The sequence below is a fragment of the Nomascus leucogenys genome, chromosome 21, assembly GCF_006542625.1.
Source record: "Nomascus leucogenys isolate Asia chromosome 21, Asia_NLE_v1, whole genome shotgun sequence".
Classification (NCBI taxonomy): domain Eukaryota; kingdom Metazoa; phylum Chordata; class Mammalia; order Primates; family Hylobatidae; genus Nomascus; species Nomascus leucogenys.
This window is the reverse complement of record NC_044401.1, coordinates 32034326-32057252: the sequence shown is the minus strand read 5'-3', so window position 1 is coordinate 32057252 and position 22927 is coordinate 32034326. Positions and strand designations below refer to the sequence as shown.

Sequence of the window (22927 nt, the reverse complement as noted above, 5' to 3'; positions counted from 1 at the left end):
GAATTTTTTTAAAAGAAAACTCACAGTGAAAACCTCTAAAAGAATGAGAAAAGCAGCAGAGGTGAAATGGAAAAGATTCAGGTGGTTTCAAGCAAAGCTGTGCCACAGGGGTGGCCCTAAGTGCAAAGATTTTTATCTTTTTTATATTTATTTTATATTTTATATTCTTTTTTTTTTTTTTTTTTTTGAGATGGAGTCTCGCTCTGTCGCCCAGGCTGGAGTGCAGTGGCGCAATCTCGGCTCACTGCAAGCTCCGCCTCCCGGGTTCATGCCATTCTCCTGCCTCAGCCTCTCCGAGTAGCTGGGACTACAGGCGCCCACCGCCACGCCTGGCTAATTTTTTGTATTTTTAGTAGAGACGGGGTTTCACCGTGGTCTTGATCTCCTTACCTTCTGAGGAAGATGTGCCCCAATAGCCTACGAGCAGTCTTCCAATGTGGGGTGTGAGCCATTAGCAGCAGAATCTGGGCCACAGGACTTGAGCAGAGGACCAGAAATGACTGCTTCTGTGACTCAACAAATTAGTCTCTGAATACATATCTGCTTAATTAAATAGAATAGAAGCAGATTATATTTGCTATACCTCCGACTCTTTTGAGTGAGTGTGTGATGGTCCTTTTGGTATCTTATAGAAGTTAGCATATGGTTATGTACAAAATACATGTTAAATATTTAAAAATTGATTCACTAAATTTACAGATATATAAAATTTCTTATTTTTGCTATCTACATGCATGTTTCAATCCAATAGGCCAGAACCTGTTTTGTGGACAAAGGATGGCGGAGAATTACCAGATCCTGACCGAATGGTTGTGAGTGGTAGGGAGCTGAACATTCTTTTCCTGAACAAAACGGATAACGGTACATATCGATGTGAAGCCACAAACACCATTGGCCAAAGCAGCGCGGAGTATGTTCTCATTGTGCATGGTGAGTACCTTTTGGAAAACATTGTATGTGAAAGGATGTGTGACTTGAAAAACTGTTTAAATATATCAAAATTTCAAGTGCAGTAAACAAAATTACATGTTTTTTTATTTCAGGACATCTCGTAAATATCTCCAAGATTTAATATTAACATATTCCCAGTCAGACTGATAAAATTGTAACATACATAAAAATATTTTTTTGAAAAGCTTTCTCAATTATAAATATACTTCTTCCATGTTGGCTCATAAACTATATTAATGATTGTCTTTATTTTATTTTTATTTATTTATTTTTTTTGGAGACAGAGTCTTGCTCTGTTGCCCAGGCTGGAGTGCAGTGGCATGATCTCAGCTCATTGCAATCTCCACCTCCTGGGTTCAAGCAATTCTCGTGTTTCACCTCCCGAGTAGCTGGGATTACAAGCACGCACCACTATATTTTTAGTAGAGATGGGCTTTTGCCATGTTCACCAGGCTTATCTCAAACTCCTGGCTTCAAGTTATCAGCCTGCCTCGGCTTCCCAAAGTGCTGGAATTACAGGTGTGAGCCATCGCACCTGGCTGATTGTCTTTAAATTCTCTAAATAAATGCATTCACTTATAATCCAGAATCATGAAAATTACATTTCCTCTAAGCTAATTTTTTTTTTTTTTTTTTTTTTTTTTGAGACGGAGTCTCGCTCTTTCACCCAGGCTGGAGTGCAGTGGCGCGATCTCGGCTCACTGCAAACTCCGCCTCCCAGGTTCCTGCCATTCTCCTGCCTCAGCCTCTCCGAGTAGCTGGGACTACAGGCGCCCGCCACCACGCCCGGCTAATTTTTTGTATTTTTAGTAGAGACGGGGTTTCACCGTGGTCTCGATATCCTGACCTCGTGATCCTCCCGCCTTGGCCTCCCAAAGTGCTGGGATTACAAGCGTGAGCCACCGCGCCTGGCCTCCTCTAAGCTAATTTTTATTATCATAAACATATACTTTATAACTTCTGTAATTTGGTTTCACAAAGAATGACAGTGTCATTAAAATGCAGCAAAAATGGGAGTGTACAATATTAACAATAACTGCATTAATTTCATTGAACAATAATTTACAGTTCCTACAGACTTTTTTTTGACTCTACTTATCTCACAATTTGAGTAAATATAACAAAATCACAGAAAGATATACCAGTTGCCATGAGTGAATAAAATTTCTGTTTTTTCCAACTTTCAAGTGCCACAATGGGTTTTTCATAAGGTAGCTTCTTTTAGATATTGTTAGATGGAGATGAATGTTTATGAGATTGATGAATATTGCAATAAATAAAATTAGGTTTCTTTACTACAGTACTTCTCAGACTTTATTGTATATGTCAGGGTGCATTGCGAATCTCCACTAGGAAGAGCCATTAGCCAGTGTAAGATTTTCATCATATTTCACTAAGAAAACTTTTCTGGGACTAGTATTATATTCAACATAATATTACAGTATACTAAATGAGTGTTGTGTATAACCCAGTGCTGTCATAAATCATGGATCTTAGAAACTATGGACAAAATATGTTTATTTGATATCTTTCCCTTGAATGCATTTATGGAATACTAAAAGACGTATGTGTTTGTTCCATACCTTTCCGAAAAGAATTTTGGGGGTCTAGTCTATTTCTTTGTAAAGAGATTAATTTTAGGGAAAAATTAATCTAACGAGAGTTATTTTTCCCAGGTATTCATTTTGTTCATTTTGCCAAAGTTGGAAAAAATTAATATGTTCAATCAATATACAGTTTTCCTATTTTCAAGTTGCATTATTGTATAAAATCTCTCAGTACTTAATACCGCTTTGCTATGGTAAGCAACGAAAGGCTCACAATGAATAGGCTATTCGTGTAAAACATCTAGAAAATAGTAGAACTAACAGTTGAATTTCTAGCACTTTATGAATTGTACAAAATTCAACTTTGGAAAAATTAGCCTAATCCAATTAGACTGCTAAATTGGATTTAAATGGGATAATCCCTGTAGACAGACCCTGCTGGCCTTTCTGCCAGAGAGAATGTTACAACCACTGGGTGTGTCAGGAAGGTAAGTGAGTTCCTTAGAGCAGGATCCAAGAGTAGATTTCAGCTGATGCTCCCTGGATGTTTAAGATCATGCAGTCGTGTAAGGAAAGTGTAGTCTATCTGATTCACCGTAATTTTCCTAGTGCTTCTCTCACCCAACAGTTTCTGAGAACCTGGGGACATGTTGTATACCATGTCACCTGGTGTCAAAAGCAATATGACATAAAATATTGAGAATTAGAAGAGAAGTGACAGAAAAAATAATATACCTAAATGAAAAGTATATCTTTTTTTAAAGTAGCTCAAGTCAGGAAAATTCATATATTTTCTCAGTGTTTGCAAGCTAGCCAACAGCATGATTTCCTAAATAGCCAAGCTACCTTTAGGTAGTTGGCAGTTGACGTATTTCTGATCAATACTTCCCTAAGCACTTTGTGAGAAGTCATGTTTGGCTTTGCTTTTTGAACTACAATTCATCAAAAGCACCCCATAGATTAATGCTATTCATGCTTCTAGATAAATGCTGTGAAGTTCAACAGTGGCTTACCTAGGATTATTGACACAAGTAATGAGAGGCTCGATGAAACAGTGAAACCATATTATGCTGTGTTTAAAAGGGGCGCCAGTTGGGTTCATGGCAAAATAAAGGTTTTTTCCCCTTTGCACACTGGGTATAATGTTTCATTAGTCACCAGTTGTATAAATATAAAAAGCTACTCTCTTCTGTTAATGGTTTGGCTGTTTCAAAACCTTACTAAATGATGAAATTTGAGTGGCATTTCGATCTATAATGAATGCTGTATGCATTTGGGAATGGAGTGATAAGTGATCATTTGTGAGAACTTTACCCTTTTATCTTTTACACCAAGGTTGATTTTACATTAGTGGTGATAATTTAATACAGCTCTAGTACAGAGGGGTTTTCACGAGCTGAGACCCGTGTCTTTGACTCTACCACAATTGCGTAGATTCTATTGATTCCTAACTTGATGGAGGTCTGAGCACTTTCCTGTGAAATCACCTACTATCTGGATGCCATCAAAATAGTTAGATTTTATTGTTTGAGTGTCAATGGAAGTGCATTATTTAAATGCTACCACATTTAATTGTTAAAACCACTGACATTTTGTGTTAGAGACACTGGTGATTCCCCCACCCCCTCCTAATTACACCTTTAAAAATTTCAGCATTAGGACCACATGTAGTAATTTAACTGCCGGGCTAAAATTTATCCTCCATGAAAGGCCTAACCAGAGTCACCATACTGATACCTGTAAGATTAAACGTCATGCTTAAGAAACATTTGCACTGTGGAGGTTCTGTTAAGAAAGAAAGTAGCACATTTTATGAACAAGCTTGGCAATGGAAAAATTTATCTGTTAAATTGGTAGCCATAATTATACTAATTAATTCCTCTGAGCACAGTAGTTTCTATTTGCTTCTTTATAAAAATGTTGAAGTATATCTCTTGTGATTATTGTGGTCATACTATTTATTTATTTACAATGGATGATTATATCCATAGTTTTAACGGCTTTGAATATCGACCCATTGCTATTCTTAACATTTGAAGAACTAGGATCAAGAGAAAAATTAATCCACTCACCCAATAGATATGTAGTACTTATCTACCAGGTACAAAGGAGCAAATATAAATAACAAACAAGAAGATTATAGTTTAATGTGGAAGATAAGCTAAGCATTTAGGTAATTGTGACACAAAATAGAAGTTACAGGGAGTTATAGTAAGATGGTCATACAATGTGGTAGATGAACTGTATGGAATGTTTAAAAATAGTAACGTATCACGATTATTTATAAATATTGTAAACATAAATAATTATAATAAATATTTAAATATAAATATGATAAATATTATTATAAATTAATAAATTCACTTATAATATGACATACATTATAAATGGAATTACTCAGCAAAGTGCCAGTTATACAGATATATAATAAATTAGACTATTCTTATTATTATATTTCTAGTAGTCTTATTATACGAAGGACAATCAAACTCCAAGCCTCTGTTAAGAAACTTGCCCATGAGTTGCATACAGTTATTGCTCATAATCTTCCCTGAAAGCTACCCAGAACATAAATTAGGTTAATGCCATTGAAAAATGAGAAAATTCTAATTTTTTTCTATGAGATAGAAAATGTCTTAAAAACTCAACAGTATAACAAATTGACCATGTACAAAGCAAGACATAAGTTATAGTCAGCCTTGTTCTCTAATGCAACATTAAGTTCAGAAAATATAGGTTGAATATCTTGTCTTCAAGCAGAAACTACCCGGATGTGCATCCATTCACTATAGAGAACACAGCAGATGATACCATTTTATCATACAAGGAATGGATATAGGGAATGACCAATGGTATTACGCTAATGCTATTTTGTGATTGGAAGCAATGCATGCTCTTCTATTTATCATCAATTGATAAAAAATACACTCATAAAAGTGTCAGAAATGTACAGGACCTGGGAAGCTTTGAGAAAGAACATCTGTAGAAAGTGAGAAACGCAAATTACCACATACCCCAAACCCTAAACTTCTTCCCTCTTAACTTTCCCAATGTCTCTTTTACCTCCCTTTAAACTCATTAGAGAAATTAATAACCACTCCTCGAAATACAAATGGGAAATGGACAGAGATGCTGCAACTCTTTAATACCACCTCCATGCTCAAAGCCTTCCCCAGGATCTGGGAAGAAATACAGTAATACCAGCAGAAAAATTAGTAACGAATTTCTCCTTCTGCCAATAGCTATACTATCAATGGCAGGTCCAGATTGTAGACAAGGGTAGGAAGGATAACGATTAGAGCTTTGGAGGAGAACCCATGTTGTCTCACAGTTACAGCAGAGTTGAGATGCACTATTCCATAAAGTTTTTTGTAATATTCCCCCTTCCTTTTCAAATTTACTTTTTCTTTTACCGTAGTAACCCTATGTGAGTGTTAAAATTATTTAACACTGTGCTAACTTATTCCCTTACTTCATTATTTCCTCCTTGTATGAATAAGTTTTATAACAATTCATCACTCCTTTATTATATTAACTCTTACTATCATTTAGAATGAAATTGCCCACTATGCATCTTTCCACAGATTTCATTTTCTTTACATGTATATATTTTGCTTTTCTAGCAAATTTTGTCTTTACAACCATGTAAGATAAGTAAAATCTCTATAATTATTATTATGATACTATATAGTAAGTTAGAATCAAGATTTGCTTATATTTCTGTCCTGCTAATCAATTTATCACAATTTCTGATAATCTTGGTCTCTCTAAAATATCACTTGACTGTTATGGTTTGTTTTATTTGTTCATGTGTCTATTAAACAGTGATGGAAATATCATACTGCTTTTTCTGTTTCCAGGATAATTTACTTCAGAAGTAACATATATAGAGAATAGCATACGTCATATTTTATTGTTAGTTGGTAGGATTCATTATTTTAAAAAGTGTTCTGGAGTTTTAGAGAGTTTTAGAATTTTAATAGAGAATATTACTGCTAGAGATCTCTATGTGCTTTGATCTACTAAAAGGTATTAAGCTATTAAATGTGCCTTTCTAGCTCCTCAGAATCAATAAGACTGCTACTTTCATTTCACTCAGCTTTTATTGGTAATAATAAATGTCAAAAAACACTGAAAGACAGAAAATTGTACACATAGGTATTATAGACTGCTGCATCAAGCCAAACTTGCAAGCTTTGTTGCTCATGTAAACACAAGGAAACCGTTTTCAGAGACTGTAGGTAAACCCAGGTTCCCTCTTCTGTCCTGAGTAGTGATTCTCCATGTCAGTTAACTTGCTTACTATGGGAGAGGAAGAATTGAGTCATGGATGGTATCTTTTCTTTCATTTTAACAGACTTTTCCAATCCATCTATCATCTTTTTCAAATATGTAACAGATGTGCAAATTATAAATTCAGTTCCTCTAGAGTTATCGGTACTTGACCCTAAATTTAGCAAAATAATATATATGTCAGTGAATGCAGTAATCATTAAGCAACAGATTAGGAACTTCATAAAGTAATACCTTAAATTTGCTTTTAAAATTTTCTTGCCATAGAACTAAGCAAATATGATATAACAATACATCCCTAATCTTACAGAGATATATCTCTCATGTATTCATGTCATGATTATCAATGATCTGAGAACTTTCATCACAATACAATGAAAAATGTCCTTCTGTGCTTCATAGTAAATGTGTAGCTAGCCTAGAAGGTTGGCAGCCCCTGCAACGTGCATTTACTATTAAATTATCCAGCAACAAAACATCTGGCAGTATTGAGAGGCTACATGATTTTTTTAGGCAAGGTGATCTTTACAGGTCACACTGAGAACTAGGAGAGTACATCTTCTAGCTCGTATGGGTGGCTGGGGAAGGAAAAAAAGAAGCCATGGATTATGGACAGATGTAAAGCCTAGCGAACATTAAAAAGGGATTCAACTAAAATCTGTTCTTTCACATGGAAACAGACCTACCAGTTGGTAAGTTAATTCTGTGTACTCATAATGAGCATTTTTCCTTTGGAGCATTTTTCTTAGAAGCATAGATGGAAAATATACAGTGGAGGGATAAAAGGATGGGAAAGACATCCATACCGAGCAACAAACAGTGTGCTAATGGAAGAGCCCTATGGTTGCTGCTCTCATCTCTGGTTGAGAGTTTCCAGGCAGTAACTAGTTGGATGATTCTTAAAACAGTATCTTCTTTAATCGCTGAGATAAAACGCTATCATTTCTGGACATGAATAAGCAGGGAGAGCTCTGATGCCTGTAGGAAAGGTGTACCTCTGACTGGATGAATATGCTGTTGAACTCTGCAGAGAGAAATGGAATGGCATAAAATAGTAGAGACAGGAGCACTATTTTCATTACAAAACATTTTAAAAGGTGTATGTGTGTGGGCACACTCAACACAGTTAAGGCTTAATTATGTCTGTGTTTTAAGATGAGCATAAAGTAGATACATTAAGGTTTCTGCTTTTAGAGTAAAAATTCTGTTCAGAGATACCATTCTGAAATAAATATTTCTGTGTGCTAGATGGATCACAGACTGAAATGTACATAGGAAAAAACCCTCATTCCTGCCTTCTATCACTAAACAATTTCATCATTAAAAAATATTTTCTCACCTTATTTACATATAATCTTTTATCTCAGTTGCAGTATAAAATAAGGTAAAGAGAAGGATAGAATCTGTGGCACTCAGTCTTTCTATATTTGTTTATGTGGAAATAAGGCCAGGCTGTAGCTTTACCAAAATGTACAGAGCTCTTCTACCCAAGTATATGTGTGTTAATTGGCTCATTTGTTAAAGATTTCAAGCAATATGCAATGGCCCATGGGAGGAAATTTTGGCATTAGTTTTCAGAAACAATGGCATTCCTAAGTAGAAGATACAGATTTTTACATAAAACCTGCTTTGTAGCTTCTTACAATATAGTTTCACACATATTGTAACAACATATGTACTTGTTTTAGATTCTAAAATTTTTCCTTGATTCTATTCTACCCTTCTCTCCAATTCATCAGGAAGTTCCATCAACATTGCTTCCAAATCACATTCCCAATGTGGCCACTTCTCTCCATCATCCTCTCTGGCTTAGACTACTAAAGTATAGTCTAATAGGCTCCCTGCTTCCACACTCCCACACCTTCAATCTCTTTCTCACATAGCTTCAATATATAAACGTTTTAAATGCATATCTCTTCATGTCGTTTCCCCATTTAACTTACACAAAGGCATTTCATCATCCTTAGTATAAAACCCAAACTCTCATTGTTCTACTTTTCCAAGCCCTGCATTTTATGGCTGCTGCCTACATCAGTGGCATCTCTCATCACTCTTCACACACTCACTTCTGTCTCTCTGGTCCTCTTTCAACTCCTCTAAGTTGTCAAGGTCATTTTCTTTTTAGAAATTTTGCCTCTGCTTGGAATGCTTGTCCAAGATGCACAAGAAATGCTGCCAGAAATGCTGATCTTTGCAAGACTGATTTCTTATTCAGATCTCAGATTAAATGGGATTTCTCAGTGAGGCCTTTTTTGTCCATTACCATCTAAATTGTCCCCCAGTCACATATCACTTCAATTAAATACTCTACAAGGCATATATCGTTATGTGATAGTTTAGCTATTTGTGTGTATGTACATGTTTGCATGTGTATATATACATATGCATATATATCATATATATGTACACATATATGTATGCATCTGTATATGTGAATATATTCTATGTCCTCACACTAGACTATGACCTCCTAGGAAACAGATATTTTGTGCATCTTATTTATTTCTATACCACTAGCTCTTAGAATGTGCCTTCTAAACAGTAGGTGCTCAATAAATATTTATTTAATATTTAAATCTGTTTCTGTCTGTCTCTCCCGCTGTTTTCAAGAGAAGAAACTTTAGTGAAGCAATACATACACACATACACGTATATACACATATATATCCATATCTACATATATACACACATACACGAATATACAGTTGTGTGTGTGTGTTTGTGTGTATATATATATATATATATACACTCACACATACACACAAACAGCCTTGACTTCTGGATAAAATCAGGGAAATAATTGATATTCCTTGGTCACCAAAATAATAACCTTTAGTTTCTATCCCATATTGAAAAAAAAAAAAAAGACGTGTTTACTTAGCAACCCAGGTGAAATGTGCCTTACTTATAGAATTAAGTAATTCAAAACATGAAGAACTGTGCATAGATCAATTAATTTTTCTAATAAAAATCTTTGCAATTAAAGAGTTATGCAATAGATTCCAAGCATGTGTTTTCATCTTTTTGCAAAGTTAAATGACTTTGCTAACTGAAATTCAACCTTTTACAGAGAGACCTGGCTGCCCATGAGAGCTCTGACCTTTAGAAATACAGGTGATAGGAGTGGATATTAAAAGTGAAGCTCAATCGATGTTTATTCACAATTATTCTTAACATTATTTAGTTTTATTCAGGGATTGTGTTCTAAGGATATGTCAAAGTGGGCGTATTTATTAATATGCATGTGCAAAAATTACCTGTAAATAGACATTCATAGTTTTCTTAAGTTATAGGTTAGCAAGGTTATAATAACAATCTTTGAAACATTATTACCTTATCATTTATTTTTATTTAACTAACCTTTTGTATTGCAATATAGAATATTGCATTTGGATTCATGTTATTACTTTTAAAAACTGGCAGCTAACAAACATTTATGTCAAAATTAGAATTCACTAAAATTAGTGCTGTGTGCATAGTACTCTCTTCACCCTCCAAAATGCAGCACAGTTTAGTTAATCCTCAAAAATGTTGGTTCAGGATTCTGTAAGCTACTTTAATCTTTGATGAAATTTATCTATTAAATAAGAAGGAGTATCAAGATAAACCTAAAACATATTTCGGGTAAGTTACATGGTGATAAATCTATAGAGTAATATAAAAATATAACCTAGTATGGGTTAAGCAACTATTTTACAGAATAAAAGATAAAAATGGAAAAAGAAGTCATGCAATAAATCTTAAAACAGTTTTTAATCATAAGGATATTGTATTTAAATATGGGTGGCTTACTGCAAAAAGTGATTTTTGTATTCTGAAATGTTCACTGACATTAATATTTTTAAAATAACATTCATATTAAGATCATTTTTTCTACTATGCATGACATTATTTTTCAGTTGAGATAATTACAGAATAGGAGGCAACAAATGTATTTACTTCATTGCATTTTGAATCTGAACCAACGCCCTGATGGACTCTCGTATGTCCTGACGTCATGGGCAAACGTTTTTTCATGTATCATTTTTGAGTGAAGGTGTTTTGCTTTTAGAAGATCAACTCTGATCCATCACTGGTTAAAAACTTGGTCTAAAAGGATTTATATAAATGACCAAGCCGAAAGTCTTCAGTTTTTAGATGAGGAAGCATAGAAGCATAGAGGTTAAATTACATGCGAAATGGCTCTCAGCTACTTTATCACAGAGCCTACATGAAAAATCAAAATATTTGGATTTCTCAGTCAGTATTTTTCTACTATATCACAGTTCTCCTTGTGTTTATTCATACGTGATTTACGTTTTTCTTTTAATGGATCACAGTAACATTCTCTTACATTTTCACAGAACTTAAAGTATTGGACCAAATCATGTGATTTACTTTTAGGTGGAGTATTTTCAGGAAAGAGTAGGAAAGGGCTCACAATATTGAAGTAGGCGGAGCTAAACGTTACAGGATAATCCACTTCAAATGCATTTTTTTCATACTTGAGATTTCACTTTACTTTTGTCAGTTTGGAATGTAAAAAAGTATTATAAAAGAAAAAATGCATACATTTTTTCAAATAATGCATTGATTTTATTCATGAAGTTTTCTTGCAATTACATAGAACTGACAGTTACCGCCTACAGTTTAAAATTGCAGTACTTTTCATTTTTTAAAGAACAGCTTTTTTTTCTTGTATAAGCATTCCATTTAGTATGAGAAACCAGTGGAAGCTATCAGAGGGCTGAAAAGGGATTTATTCAAATATAATTTTTAAAAGAGTTCCTTTTTATGAAGCAGATAGGGTTACTATATGACTGTTGAGGAGGAGGCATGTACTAGTGAGTTGGTACCTTCTCAACCTGGTGGTTATCATTTAAGTAAGAGCCTTGGTGCTGTTACCACTTTTACGCTGTGATCCAAATAGGCGGCTGCATGTAGCTGAGCATAATGGGAGCAGATAAATGTCCTTCTTTTTTTGCACAGGCAAAAACAAATAAAGTAAACTTTCCTCTTAAAATTGTTTCCAATGTCAGTCAGTGCAATTAGTAGTAAGGAAAACTACCCTATTATTATTATTATTATTATTTTTTTTTTGCGACCGAGTCTCGCTCTGTCGCCCAGGCTGGAGTGCAGTGGCGCAGTCTCGGCTCACTGCAAGCTCCGCCTCCCGGGTTCACGCCATTCTCCTGCCTCAGCCTCTCCGAGTAGCTGGGACTACAGGCGCCCGCCACCACGCCCGGCTAATTTTTTGTATTTTTAGTAGAGACGGGGTTTCACCATGGTCTCGATCTCCTGACCTCGTGATCCGCCCGCCTCGGCCTCCCAAAGTGCTGGGATTACAAGCGTGAGCCACCGCGCCCGGCCTACCCTATTATTTTTTAAGATAGGGAAATGTGAATACCTTTCACCAAAAAAGACACATCTTACCATAATAATTCTAATGATATACCTCAAGTTCTAACACTTCTATATCTCCACTAGTAACTCTTAGTTTTTATTTATTCTTTATCATCCTGGGACCACCCCTGGGGGAGGGCATTAGTGACAAAAAGCAGAAAGAAAGTAAACATACGGATTCCAGACTAAATGGTGACAATTTTTCTCCCTATTGAACACTAGTCCTTGGAGAGAAACAAGCAGCTTGGGCTTCTGGGACTCTTTAGACTTAATTTTGTTTCGAAAATTCATTCTGAATGCCATTTTTAAAAAGAGAAACTGCCAGAAAACAAAACAGGTTGACAAGTTAGAAATTATTGTACACTGCATTTGTAGAGAACAGAACATACCTTTAACCTGAAAAGCTCGTTATTGGAAAAAGGGTGCTGTACCACTCTTCAGTTGATTGTATACAGCGCTTGTTGAAAGTGATTTCATTTTGACAAGGTTATACAGGATCTGTTGTGCTCTAATAAGCTCCAGTAACAAAATGTGGTGGCATTTTTTAAAAAAATCCTTCATTAGAATATAAAGAAAAGGACACTTTTCTGTTGTTTTTAATTGGATGATATGATTTAGAGCTCTAACACTTAAAAACACTGAAAATCTGCGTTTAGAATATAGAATTCTGATGTAAGCTGCATTTTTATTTTTTTAATACTCCTTTAGACTGGAAGACTCTTAACAGGAATTATGAAAAATCACCTCACACATGATAAAAGGGAGAGCAACTTTTTTCAGGGATTAACCATGTATAAGCTTCTGTTACTGATTCATATTTTTAAGAATGATACTATTGCCTATCTACTGGTATCATTATCATCAGGAGTGACGTTATTGATAAAGCACCTGTCATTTCTAGCGCTGTGGTACATCCCTGTAGTCCCAGCTACTCAGGATGCTGAGGCAGAAAGATCGTTTGAGTTTAGGAGTTCAGAACTGTAGTGCACCATGGCCCTGCCTGTGGTTAGCCACTGCATTCCAGCCTGGGCAACACAGCAAGACCCCATCTTTTAAAACAGACAAACGAAAAGCACCTACCACATTGAAAGCATAGAGCTAGGCACCCTGATGAAGCACAAAAGTTTACCATGAAGTTCATTCTCTCTGTTATCTTATTCTCATTTGTTCAGGAGAAAAAATGCAAGCAATATATGTTAAGTATCAAATGAATGTTACAGCTTCTCAATTTCCAACCCCAGATTTTATGAAGAGCTTTGAGTTATAATCAGTGTACCGCATACTTTATTATTAAAAAGAGATAAAATAATAGAGTTTACAAACTGATTATGTAAACTAGAGCAAATTTGAAAATGTTATTATAGCATCGCACATTTTTAATTTGTGTTTTCTACTGAGGGACAGAAATGGATATGGAGCTAGTGGGACACACGTAACTCTGGGTCCTCCCGTAGCAGTATGTCATGAATGGAAGCATTATTTGTCATGGGGGTTTGGGTGGGACAAAGGGAAGGAAGCAGTAGATAAACTCAAAAAGTACAATGGGTGGTGAGAGGAAATTAGGTGGGACTTAGTTGGTCAAGGAAGTCTTCACAAAGCAGGTGTCAGGCTGAGATGTGAGAGTAACATTTTGCTAGGTATCAAGAAAGGGTGGCTATTCTGAGATGAAAAGCTAGTGAGGGATTGGCTCAGAGTATATTTGTCTAAGACAAAGTGATATTTTAAAAGACAAGAAATGTTAATTTATAAGGCTGAGCCTACAGTTTATTGGGAGAGGTAAACACATAAATATAAACATGCATATGGGTGTCTGCAAAATGCTTAAAAGCTCAGAGAAGGAAGATATTAACTGTTTGCATAACTGGGCCATGCTTTCCATATGAGATCTTATTTGAACCAGGATTTAAAGCATGGACATGAAAGAGAAAACAAATGTGAAACAGGGTGTGCCTCTGAGAACCTACAGCACAAAGAACAGAAAGAGCTATGTATAGCTCTGTCATGGGGGAAAGTACTTGTGTCAGAGGCAGATATCTTCTTGTATGCTAGGCTTAAGCTTCTTTCTCTACACTAACTTGGCACTTGAAAAATTAAGAAAACAAGCCAGACATGTATCCTATGAGGAACTCTAGCCCCTGTTGTAACAGGAAACCTCAACGTTATGGCTGCCTCAACACAATGGTGGGTGGTGCAGTTTTGGAGTTCCTATCAGAGTCACACAGGTTGAGCAGGAGAGATGATGGACTGATGAATTTATCATATTCCAGTTTAGCCATGGTCCTGTAAACAGATTTTAGTTTCCTGATTTGGCAAATGTGTTGTTTGAGCTGAAATTATACTTCTGCATGTGCCTAAGTTCTTATAGAAGTACTCAGATTATTTGCATTGCATTTATTGGCAACCCAGCGTTCACTTGCATGAATAACTTTTGCAGCCTCGTTAGACTTTGTCTGCACAGTTATGAAATTGTTCTATTGACTTGATTTAGGGGTTCTGTCTGTTATTGAAATACCCCCAAATTTTCCTTTTACATGAAAACAGTACTTTATATATGTTATAAGTGAAACGAAAAGTATAATTTATTATAATTCGAACTTTATGTGTAGGCAAAATTATAAGAAGATACTTTCATATCTTGGAATCTTTACTTTTCTCAGCTTCCTGTCAATAAAAAGGCTCACATTGCCTTTTAAATAAAACTTCTTAGATAGATAGGTAGATAGATAGATATAGATAGATAGATAGATAGATAGATAGATAGAGGTCCAGGATTTATATAAAATGTGTACATATATAAAATATATGTAAAAATATATATTTAAAGTTTAGATCATGAGCACTGAATCTGTATGAATTCATTTCATATTCTATCTAAAACCATCGATTTATTTTAGTGAGTATTATTTATTTTAGCATACAGTGATATATGGTATTTAGTATGTGGTGAGAATAAATTGGCTAAATAAATTTAAAACACATAATTATGATTTCATAATTTCAGAGAAATTGTCATTACACATTGCTATATATTGTGATTAAAACTTTTAACAGCCTGAAAACTATTGTTAGATTAGATAGCAAACAAATTTCTTATTAATGAGAGTATTTTAAATTCTGATTTTGATGAACTTCATTGAAATTTATCTTGTTTGGATTTAAATTGTGTCTAAATAATTTATGTATAATTACTAATTTCTCTGATAAGCTCTAGACAAAATTTAGTTACTTTCACTTAGTTCATTTTTCAAATACCTTTTTTATTAGCTACATATTTATCAATTGCTGACTCTTCACTCTTTATACCTTAACATCTAAAAATACAAACTACAAATATGTAATACAACACAATTAATTTCTTTTGTAAATTTGAAGTGCTGAACCTATCATTTATAACTACATTTTTATTTCAGGCAAATGCATTTATAGTTGGTTAAATTAATGCACTCTCCAAGGAACACACAAAAAAATGAGCTCATCTTTTGCAATGTTGAAATCAGAGGTGAAATATACAAATCAAGCTGTGTATTGGATGGTTATCATTTCTAAATTCCAATATTCACAAATTATGCATCACATGCCATAAATTTGACCATGTTTTATTTATAGTTGTCTTGGTGTCTGTGTTCAAATATCATCTAATTAATCATAGGATGTTACCATATAAGGAATATATTAAGATACTCTGACACTGCCATGTCATATTAAGCAAATTACTTAAAATATTAGTATAACTGCAGATTATCTTGTCCTGTGGAAAAAATTAATAAGTTAATCTTGAACCAGTATTTAATATTTTTATGATGTACGTGTGCATGTATGTAATTTCTCTGTGTATGAATTAGTACTTTTCAATATTGGGGAATATTTTAAGCGGTATCATTTTTCAAGGGATAAAATGGGCTGCAGTTTCCACCCTGTACCATATTTGATGGAATCTTCTTTTCATTAACAGTGTAAGAGGTTTAAAAATGTACAGGATTCTAGGCAGAGCTCTTCTCTTGAAGACCTGATTGTCTAGTGGGACACTGAGAGCAAGAAAAGCAGAGGGGGTGGAAAGTTTAGGTAGAAGACAGACGTTTCATGCAACTGTTCTGGTCTTTCAGAGAATTTCAACTAATTCAATTGATCTTACATTGTTCAATTTTAGCTGCTTCTAATTAATATTCTGGTGCTGAATATTTAGGTTATTTTAACTTTTACTATTTCACGATATAGCTGAAATAATGGGGTGGTCTTTAACAAATAATGAAAGAACAGGATAAAACCCTCAAAATTATTAGAAAAACAAAAATGTTTTAAATGTTTTAAAACACATAGAAGAAAATGAAGCTAGTGGTAGTTAAAAACATGTAATAGTAACAGGCATCGGTTTCTTTATGACAAGTAATTTTTTAAACCCAATTGTCATTTTGGCACTTTCCACCAAATTACTTTCAGTCAATTTGTTTTTAGCCACATATGAAGTCAGAGAGGAGGATAAGACAGAATGCTGAACAGATAAATAAGAACCAGGCTATGTGGAAATAATAATTTGTAATGTTATCTATTTGTATATTTTAAAAGATTCTAAGGATGTTGTTCTGAAGTGGATTAATAATTATTAAAACTACTCATCTTTTTAAGTTATTTGAGTATTAACCTATGGAAAAATGTATGCTGAATGCGTTTTTACCCTTGTAAGAAATAAAGATATGGTTTGCTTTATACAAGAATGCTCCTAGTACTTGAAAATATATAGACTGTCTTTAAAAAATTCAGGATTTATTACTACCTATATTTGTTGACGTGGAATAAGCGGGGCAAGGTTGGGGGGACTCCAAATACTACTATAATAATAATAATAATTATTATTATTATTATAAACAAAAACAAAACTAAACTAAAAACAAAACCAAAATCCTGTGATTTGTTTTCCTTCTCTTAATAATTCAATGATGGGGCTGATTTTGACAGACTACTTTTCTTATTAGAATAAGATCCAATGCAATCGTATTTGAACTGACTATGTGATAGGAAATAAGCCAACATGTTATAATCTGTGATAAATTTGGAAATAACAGATCATTTACATGGCGTTTTAAATGCCTAGTATTATTGTTTGTTCTTAAATTTGATATACTTGGAAGATATTGGCCTTTGCAGTTATTAAATGCATATATTTTGAGATCCTAATAAGCAAATAATTTTGCTAACAAAGAATGTATTATTTTCTTTTTTAGATACATATAAAAGTTAAAATTACACATTTTTTAAATTTAGAAAATGTTTTCATTTACCTCCAGTCTGCCTAATACTGTTTAAGAAATCTTACCTTGAAATAAGGAGTTATTACAACAATTAGTAAACAAGAAGCATCTTTGTCCATATACATAATCTTTCTTCATTTATAATGTCGTTAAAGACAGTTCTACTTTATGATAATGGTAGATCGCACTCCAGGCTTTACCCATTTTCCCTAGTGATTAATGCAGCACCACTGAGTTTTAAGAAGGTTGTTTTCTTAATTTGACTGGCCAGGAAGCATTTTCCCTGTCGAAAAACAGGTGTAAACATCAATATTCAAGATAAGAGAACAATCTCATGCTGTTTTCTGGTGTATCCAGTGTAGAAAATTCAGCAGGTAGAGTCTACAGAGTGAGTAGGGCTATTTATCAGCAGTAAAGTACTAGAAAATGTTTGGTGTGACTCAAAGACTTTAACTGAATGACAGGAAACCTTTTAATACAAAATAATCTGTCAAACGCTCGGAATATATGAGGGCTATGTGACAAACATGTGAAATCAAACCTCAGCACAGTAATTATTGGTAATTTGGAAACTGTTTCTAATTTCCTCACTGTGTAGATTACATGCCTATTCACTTTAGACAAGATTTGACTCCGAGGATCTCACTGCATTTCTCATAGCTTGACACTGGTTGTGTTGTTTCAGTGTTCTCTGTGCCGCTCTTCATATTTTCAGCTGATTTTTAGTGAAAGGAAAGAGGATTTGGGCATTAAACACTATTCTTTCTGGGTTTTATTTTTTCTGTATTTGAAGCTACTCTTTAACTTTTGGCAACTTAACTAATTATGGATTAGAGGTTCAATGTTACACTTCAAGTATATGTTCAGTAACCGCTCCTAGGTATGCCATATTAAAATAAATCATAAACCTTTCAGAATATTGGGTGCCATGCTAGTTGACACAATACTTGTTAAAGACTCCTAGGTACAGCAAAATTATTAGAAGGCGTTACCAGCTAACCAGGGTAAGAATTGCAAGACTCTAAACTGTGCATTAACATCATTTGTGAGAACAGGAGAAGCAAAATAACAATAATAATAACAATTGGCTTGTTTTGTTTGTTTGTTTCTAAAGATTGCTCTCATTTCCTATCATTGTCTTCCTAAAAGAAAAAAAAATCAAAAAGCATTTAACATGCATTTACACATTCATCGTTAACATTTTGTTAATCTTATATGGTGGTATATGTGTTTATTTCTGTATGTGTCGTTCTGTTTACTTCTTTGACAAAGCATGTCATTTTTTTTTTTTACCTACATGTTTTTTGCTACTGCATGTCGAACTTTTTAAATGACTCAGTGAACAAATGAATTCTTGTCATTTTACATTTTACTCTAAATATTGAAAATAACCTGCTTATTCTCAAACATTGCTCCAAGTCTTTGCTTTGCGTTGGAGCATGAAAAAGAAGTGAAAAAAAATGACAAGAATTGTGTGACACAGTCAGTTTTGTACCTGATATTCTGTTAAAGCTTGTTAAAGTTAAACCTCAATAAGTTATGTGTATTTATAATTTGAATCATTTGTGTTTCTCTTTTGTTTGCATGATATGATTTTGTTTATATTTTTTTTCCACTCACCAGATGTTCCCAACACTTTGCTTCCCACTACTATCATCCCCTCCCTTACCACTGCAACAGTCACAACCACTGTAGCCATAACAACCAACCCAACCACATCTGCAACAACCAGCAGCATCAGAGGTACAGTATGCTTCTTTGTTATAGCCTGGAAAGCACATTAACTGGAGCTTTGTAGAAGTTTTTAGAAAGGTTAAAAACATTGAGATTCAATTTTACTTAATTATGAGAAGTAATTAAGTCACCTAAATTACTATCAATTAGGGTTATTGGAATAGAATATGAGAAATGATGGTACATTTTATTTTTTTAGTGTTACTTAAGACTATTATCAAAATCTTGCAGAATATAAATTTAAAATATATGGGACTTTAAAATGTTGGTCAAATTTAAAGTGTTAGCGTGGGACACAGTTTTCGCCTGTCTTGAGAGGTAAACAAATAAATAAGATGTTCATGTGTGCAGAGGTAGCTTTTGCTTTTTTGAAATTCTAGTTTAATATTAATAACTTGCCACTCCTCTGCAACTATGTTAAAACATCTATAGTTTTGAAATTGTTCTGACATTGGCATAGTCCACGGGGTCAGTATAAATTATTCTCCACATAGAACTTGCAAGTAAATATTCAAAATACATGTTATCCTAAAGTGATTTGCTGAGTGAAGCTACTTATTCTACTAATAGAATGTTCTAAAAGTAAGTATCTATTGTCCCAGATGGCTCCATGAGTAATTTCTGGTATCGTTACGCAAATAAGAATTTTATTTCAAAGAAAGCAACCTTAAAAAGGTGGGAGTATCCATAAAGGCAGAATAAATAACTATGTTATGGTTGAGAAATATAAAAAGTATTCCTGAGCAGTCATGAAGTGGTTAGTAGCTGATGAGGAAATTTAAAAAAATTGAAGCCATTATAGAAAAACATGGTTTAAATTTAATTTCTACATAAGCAGTGCTCAGAGAGAAGTTGTCGTATTTAAGTCTGTCTTTTTCTTATTTCTTATATATGTTTCATGTCATCTTGGCTCTACTAATATCTGTGAAATTTAACAATTTAACTTGAAATTAATGAGGACTTTATATTATTATATTTAATTCAGTTGTATGAAGGTTATGTTTAGCATTATTATTCATAATTATTAAAGGTTGTTCAGTTAGATGTTTTTCTCGGATTTTAATTAATTCTAGATATTAAGTTGATATGCCATCTTTGATTTAACATTTATAATAGTCTTTCTTTTGTTTCAGAAAAGTATTCTAATGTCTGATAATTTTCCATTTTTTAATAATGACATCAACTATATTATACAATGTACAGGATGGATGACTAAATAAGTTTAATGGTAATAGCAATAAGAATTTCTCAGAAATAGCTAGGTATATTTTTGTATGACTGAACTTTATTTAAGCTAAATCTGTAAGTGAGAAGAGTTTGAAGGTCTTTCTTGTAAAAAATTATATAAAAATGGGAAAAGAGACATAATGAAGAAAAAGTTAGAAGTGCTTTATAATATTATGTAAAATGAAAGCTATCTAAAGTTGTACTTTGCTTTAATTTGTGATGCTCTGTAAGGTTTTTCACAAACAGCAGTTTAAATAAAATGTAATCATTGCATACTAACACAATGTCTGCAATACTATTAAGTTCTGACTGTATAAACAAATCACTTCAGTGGGAAAGGAGGGAGATATATTGACTTTTTTTAAAGGTCCATTTGTAACACAAAAATCTAATATTCAATTATGCCTTCTTCTTCAACAAATATTTATTGAATATGTGCTATATGTATGGTGTTATGCCAGGACCTTAAATTATGACAACTACTGGCATCTAAAATCACTAGCAATCAAATGTATACATTTCTCCCCACCCCCAACAAACAGTTTTTGTGCTTAATCTTTATTGAAAAGTACTAATGTTCTTTGTGGGAAAATATTACATGTGGTCTTTCGGTCTTTTGAAAAAAAATCTATAGTATTTTGCAAAGGACTATATATATATATATATATATATATATATATATATAATTCTGTTTCAAAGGACTAAATATCTATCTATCTATATGATTTCAAACCTACACCGCACACACACACACACACACACACACGTAGTATTCTGCTTCAAAGGACTAAATATCTATCTATATAATTTCAAACCTACACACACACATTTACACACACGCAATTATAGACTATTATATGAGAAAAATATTTTATTTCAAAGTGAAGCTAACAATGTTCTTTTATATTGGTTCACATGAATCTTAAGTGGGATTTGGTCTGTTGCATTTTTTGTCCTTCCAACTTTTATTTTAGGTTCAGGAGTACATGTAGAAATTTGTTACGTTGGTAAACTAAATGTTGCTGGGATTTGGTATACAAATTATTTTGTCTCCCAAGTGTAAGCATAGTATGTGATGGGTAGTTTTTTGATCCTCACCCTCCTGGACCCTCCCATCCTCAACTAGGTCCCAGTATCTATTGTTCCCATCCTTGTGTCCATGTGTCCTCGGTATTTAACTCTCACTTATAAGTGAGAATATGCAATATTTTTCTGTTCCTGCATTCATTTGCTTAGAATAATGGCCTGCAGCTGCATCTTTGCTGCTGCAAAGGACATGATCTCATTCTTTTTAATGGCTGCATAGTATTTCTAATGCATATGTACCACATTTTCTTCATCCAGTCCACCATTGATGGGCATCCAGGTGGATTCCATATCTTTGATATTGTGAATAGTGCTGCAGTGAACATATGTGTACATGTGTCTTTATGGTAGAACAATTTATATTCTTTTGGGTATATACTCAGTGATGGGATTGCTGGATCAAACAGTAGTTCTGTTTTAATTTCTCTGATAAATCTCCAGGCTGCTTTTCACAGTGACTGAACTAATTTATATTCCCACCAGCAGTATGCAAGCATTCCATTTCTCTGCAAACTTGCCTGCATCTGTTATTTTTGACTTTTTAATAACAGTCAATCTCACTGGTGTGAGAAGGTATTTCATTGTGGTTTTGATTTGTGTTTCTCTAATGTTTAGTGATGTTGATCATTTTTTCATATGCTTGTTGGCCACATGCATGTCTGCTTTTGAGAATTATCTGTTAATGTCCTTTGCCACTGAACTAAAATCAATGGTTTACTCTTTCTGGTAAATTCACCTTTTTTCAGGTTTCTTAAGATGTTTCTGTAAACTTTGCACCATGGATGCTTAAAGTGCTCAAATAATATATTTTTCCCTTAAACACTCAACCAACCTCCAAGAAGACACACATGCGTACACACACAGAAAGATATGAACAAAAACCAATCCCTCCTTTTTAAAAAGTTGAAAGATAACATTTTTAAAGAAATCACGCAAAAATATTTTTTAAAAAGTTTTTTTGTAAGCTGGGAAGTTCATATTATCTGTTTTAAAAGAAAAAAAAGTAGCATTGAATTTTAATGTTAGCCTAACGCCCATTTTTCCTTCTGTCCTCATCAAACATCTGAGGACTGCGTAAGTCACCAGACTCACCTGCATCATTAATATTCTAGTTCATAATTGAAAGTGTGGAGGATTCATTTAGTACGTAAACAATGTTATCAATTTTACACTGCATTCTTTCAAATTATATGATGTTGTTTCTTTGTGAACTGCCTTTTAAATTAAAACTTTTAGATGTGATTATATTTGAAAATCATTTATTTATGAGTTTGTGAAAGATGGTTCAAAATCATGATGAAAAAGAATTCATAATAAGAATATATGGCTTAAGAAAAGCTGAGAACTAAAGAGAAAGAATATTTTCAGCTTGCAGCATTTCTTTTTGGTTTACTTATTTCATTCCTTTATCTTATTCAATAATTTGAAATCAACTAAATGTATTTGATTTTACTGGGTTTA

At 33.7% G+C, this 22927-nt stretch overlaps 1 protein-coding gene across 4 annotated transcripts in view; it reads left to right on the top strand.

The window, feature by feature from the left end:
• CADM2 (cell adhesion molecule 2) overlaps window positions 1-22927 on the top strand; it is a 1106513-nt gene that overhangs the window by 999816 nt on the left and 83770 nt on the right. For 2 of the 4 annotated variants that reach the window (XM_003255142.3, XM_030801642.1), the window contains one exon: window positions 752-930. In XM_003255142.3, the coding sequence (XP_003255190.1) occupies window positions 752-930 (179 nt within the window). Of the gene's footprint in view, window positions 1-751; window positions 931-19042; window positions 20067-22927 lie in introns of those variants that run through there. The other 2 variants (XM_003255141.2, XM_030801643.1) reach the window with 2 other exon arrangements.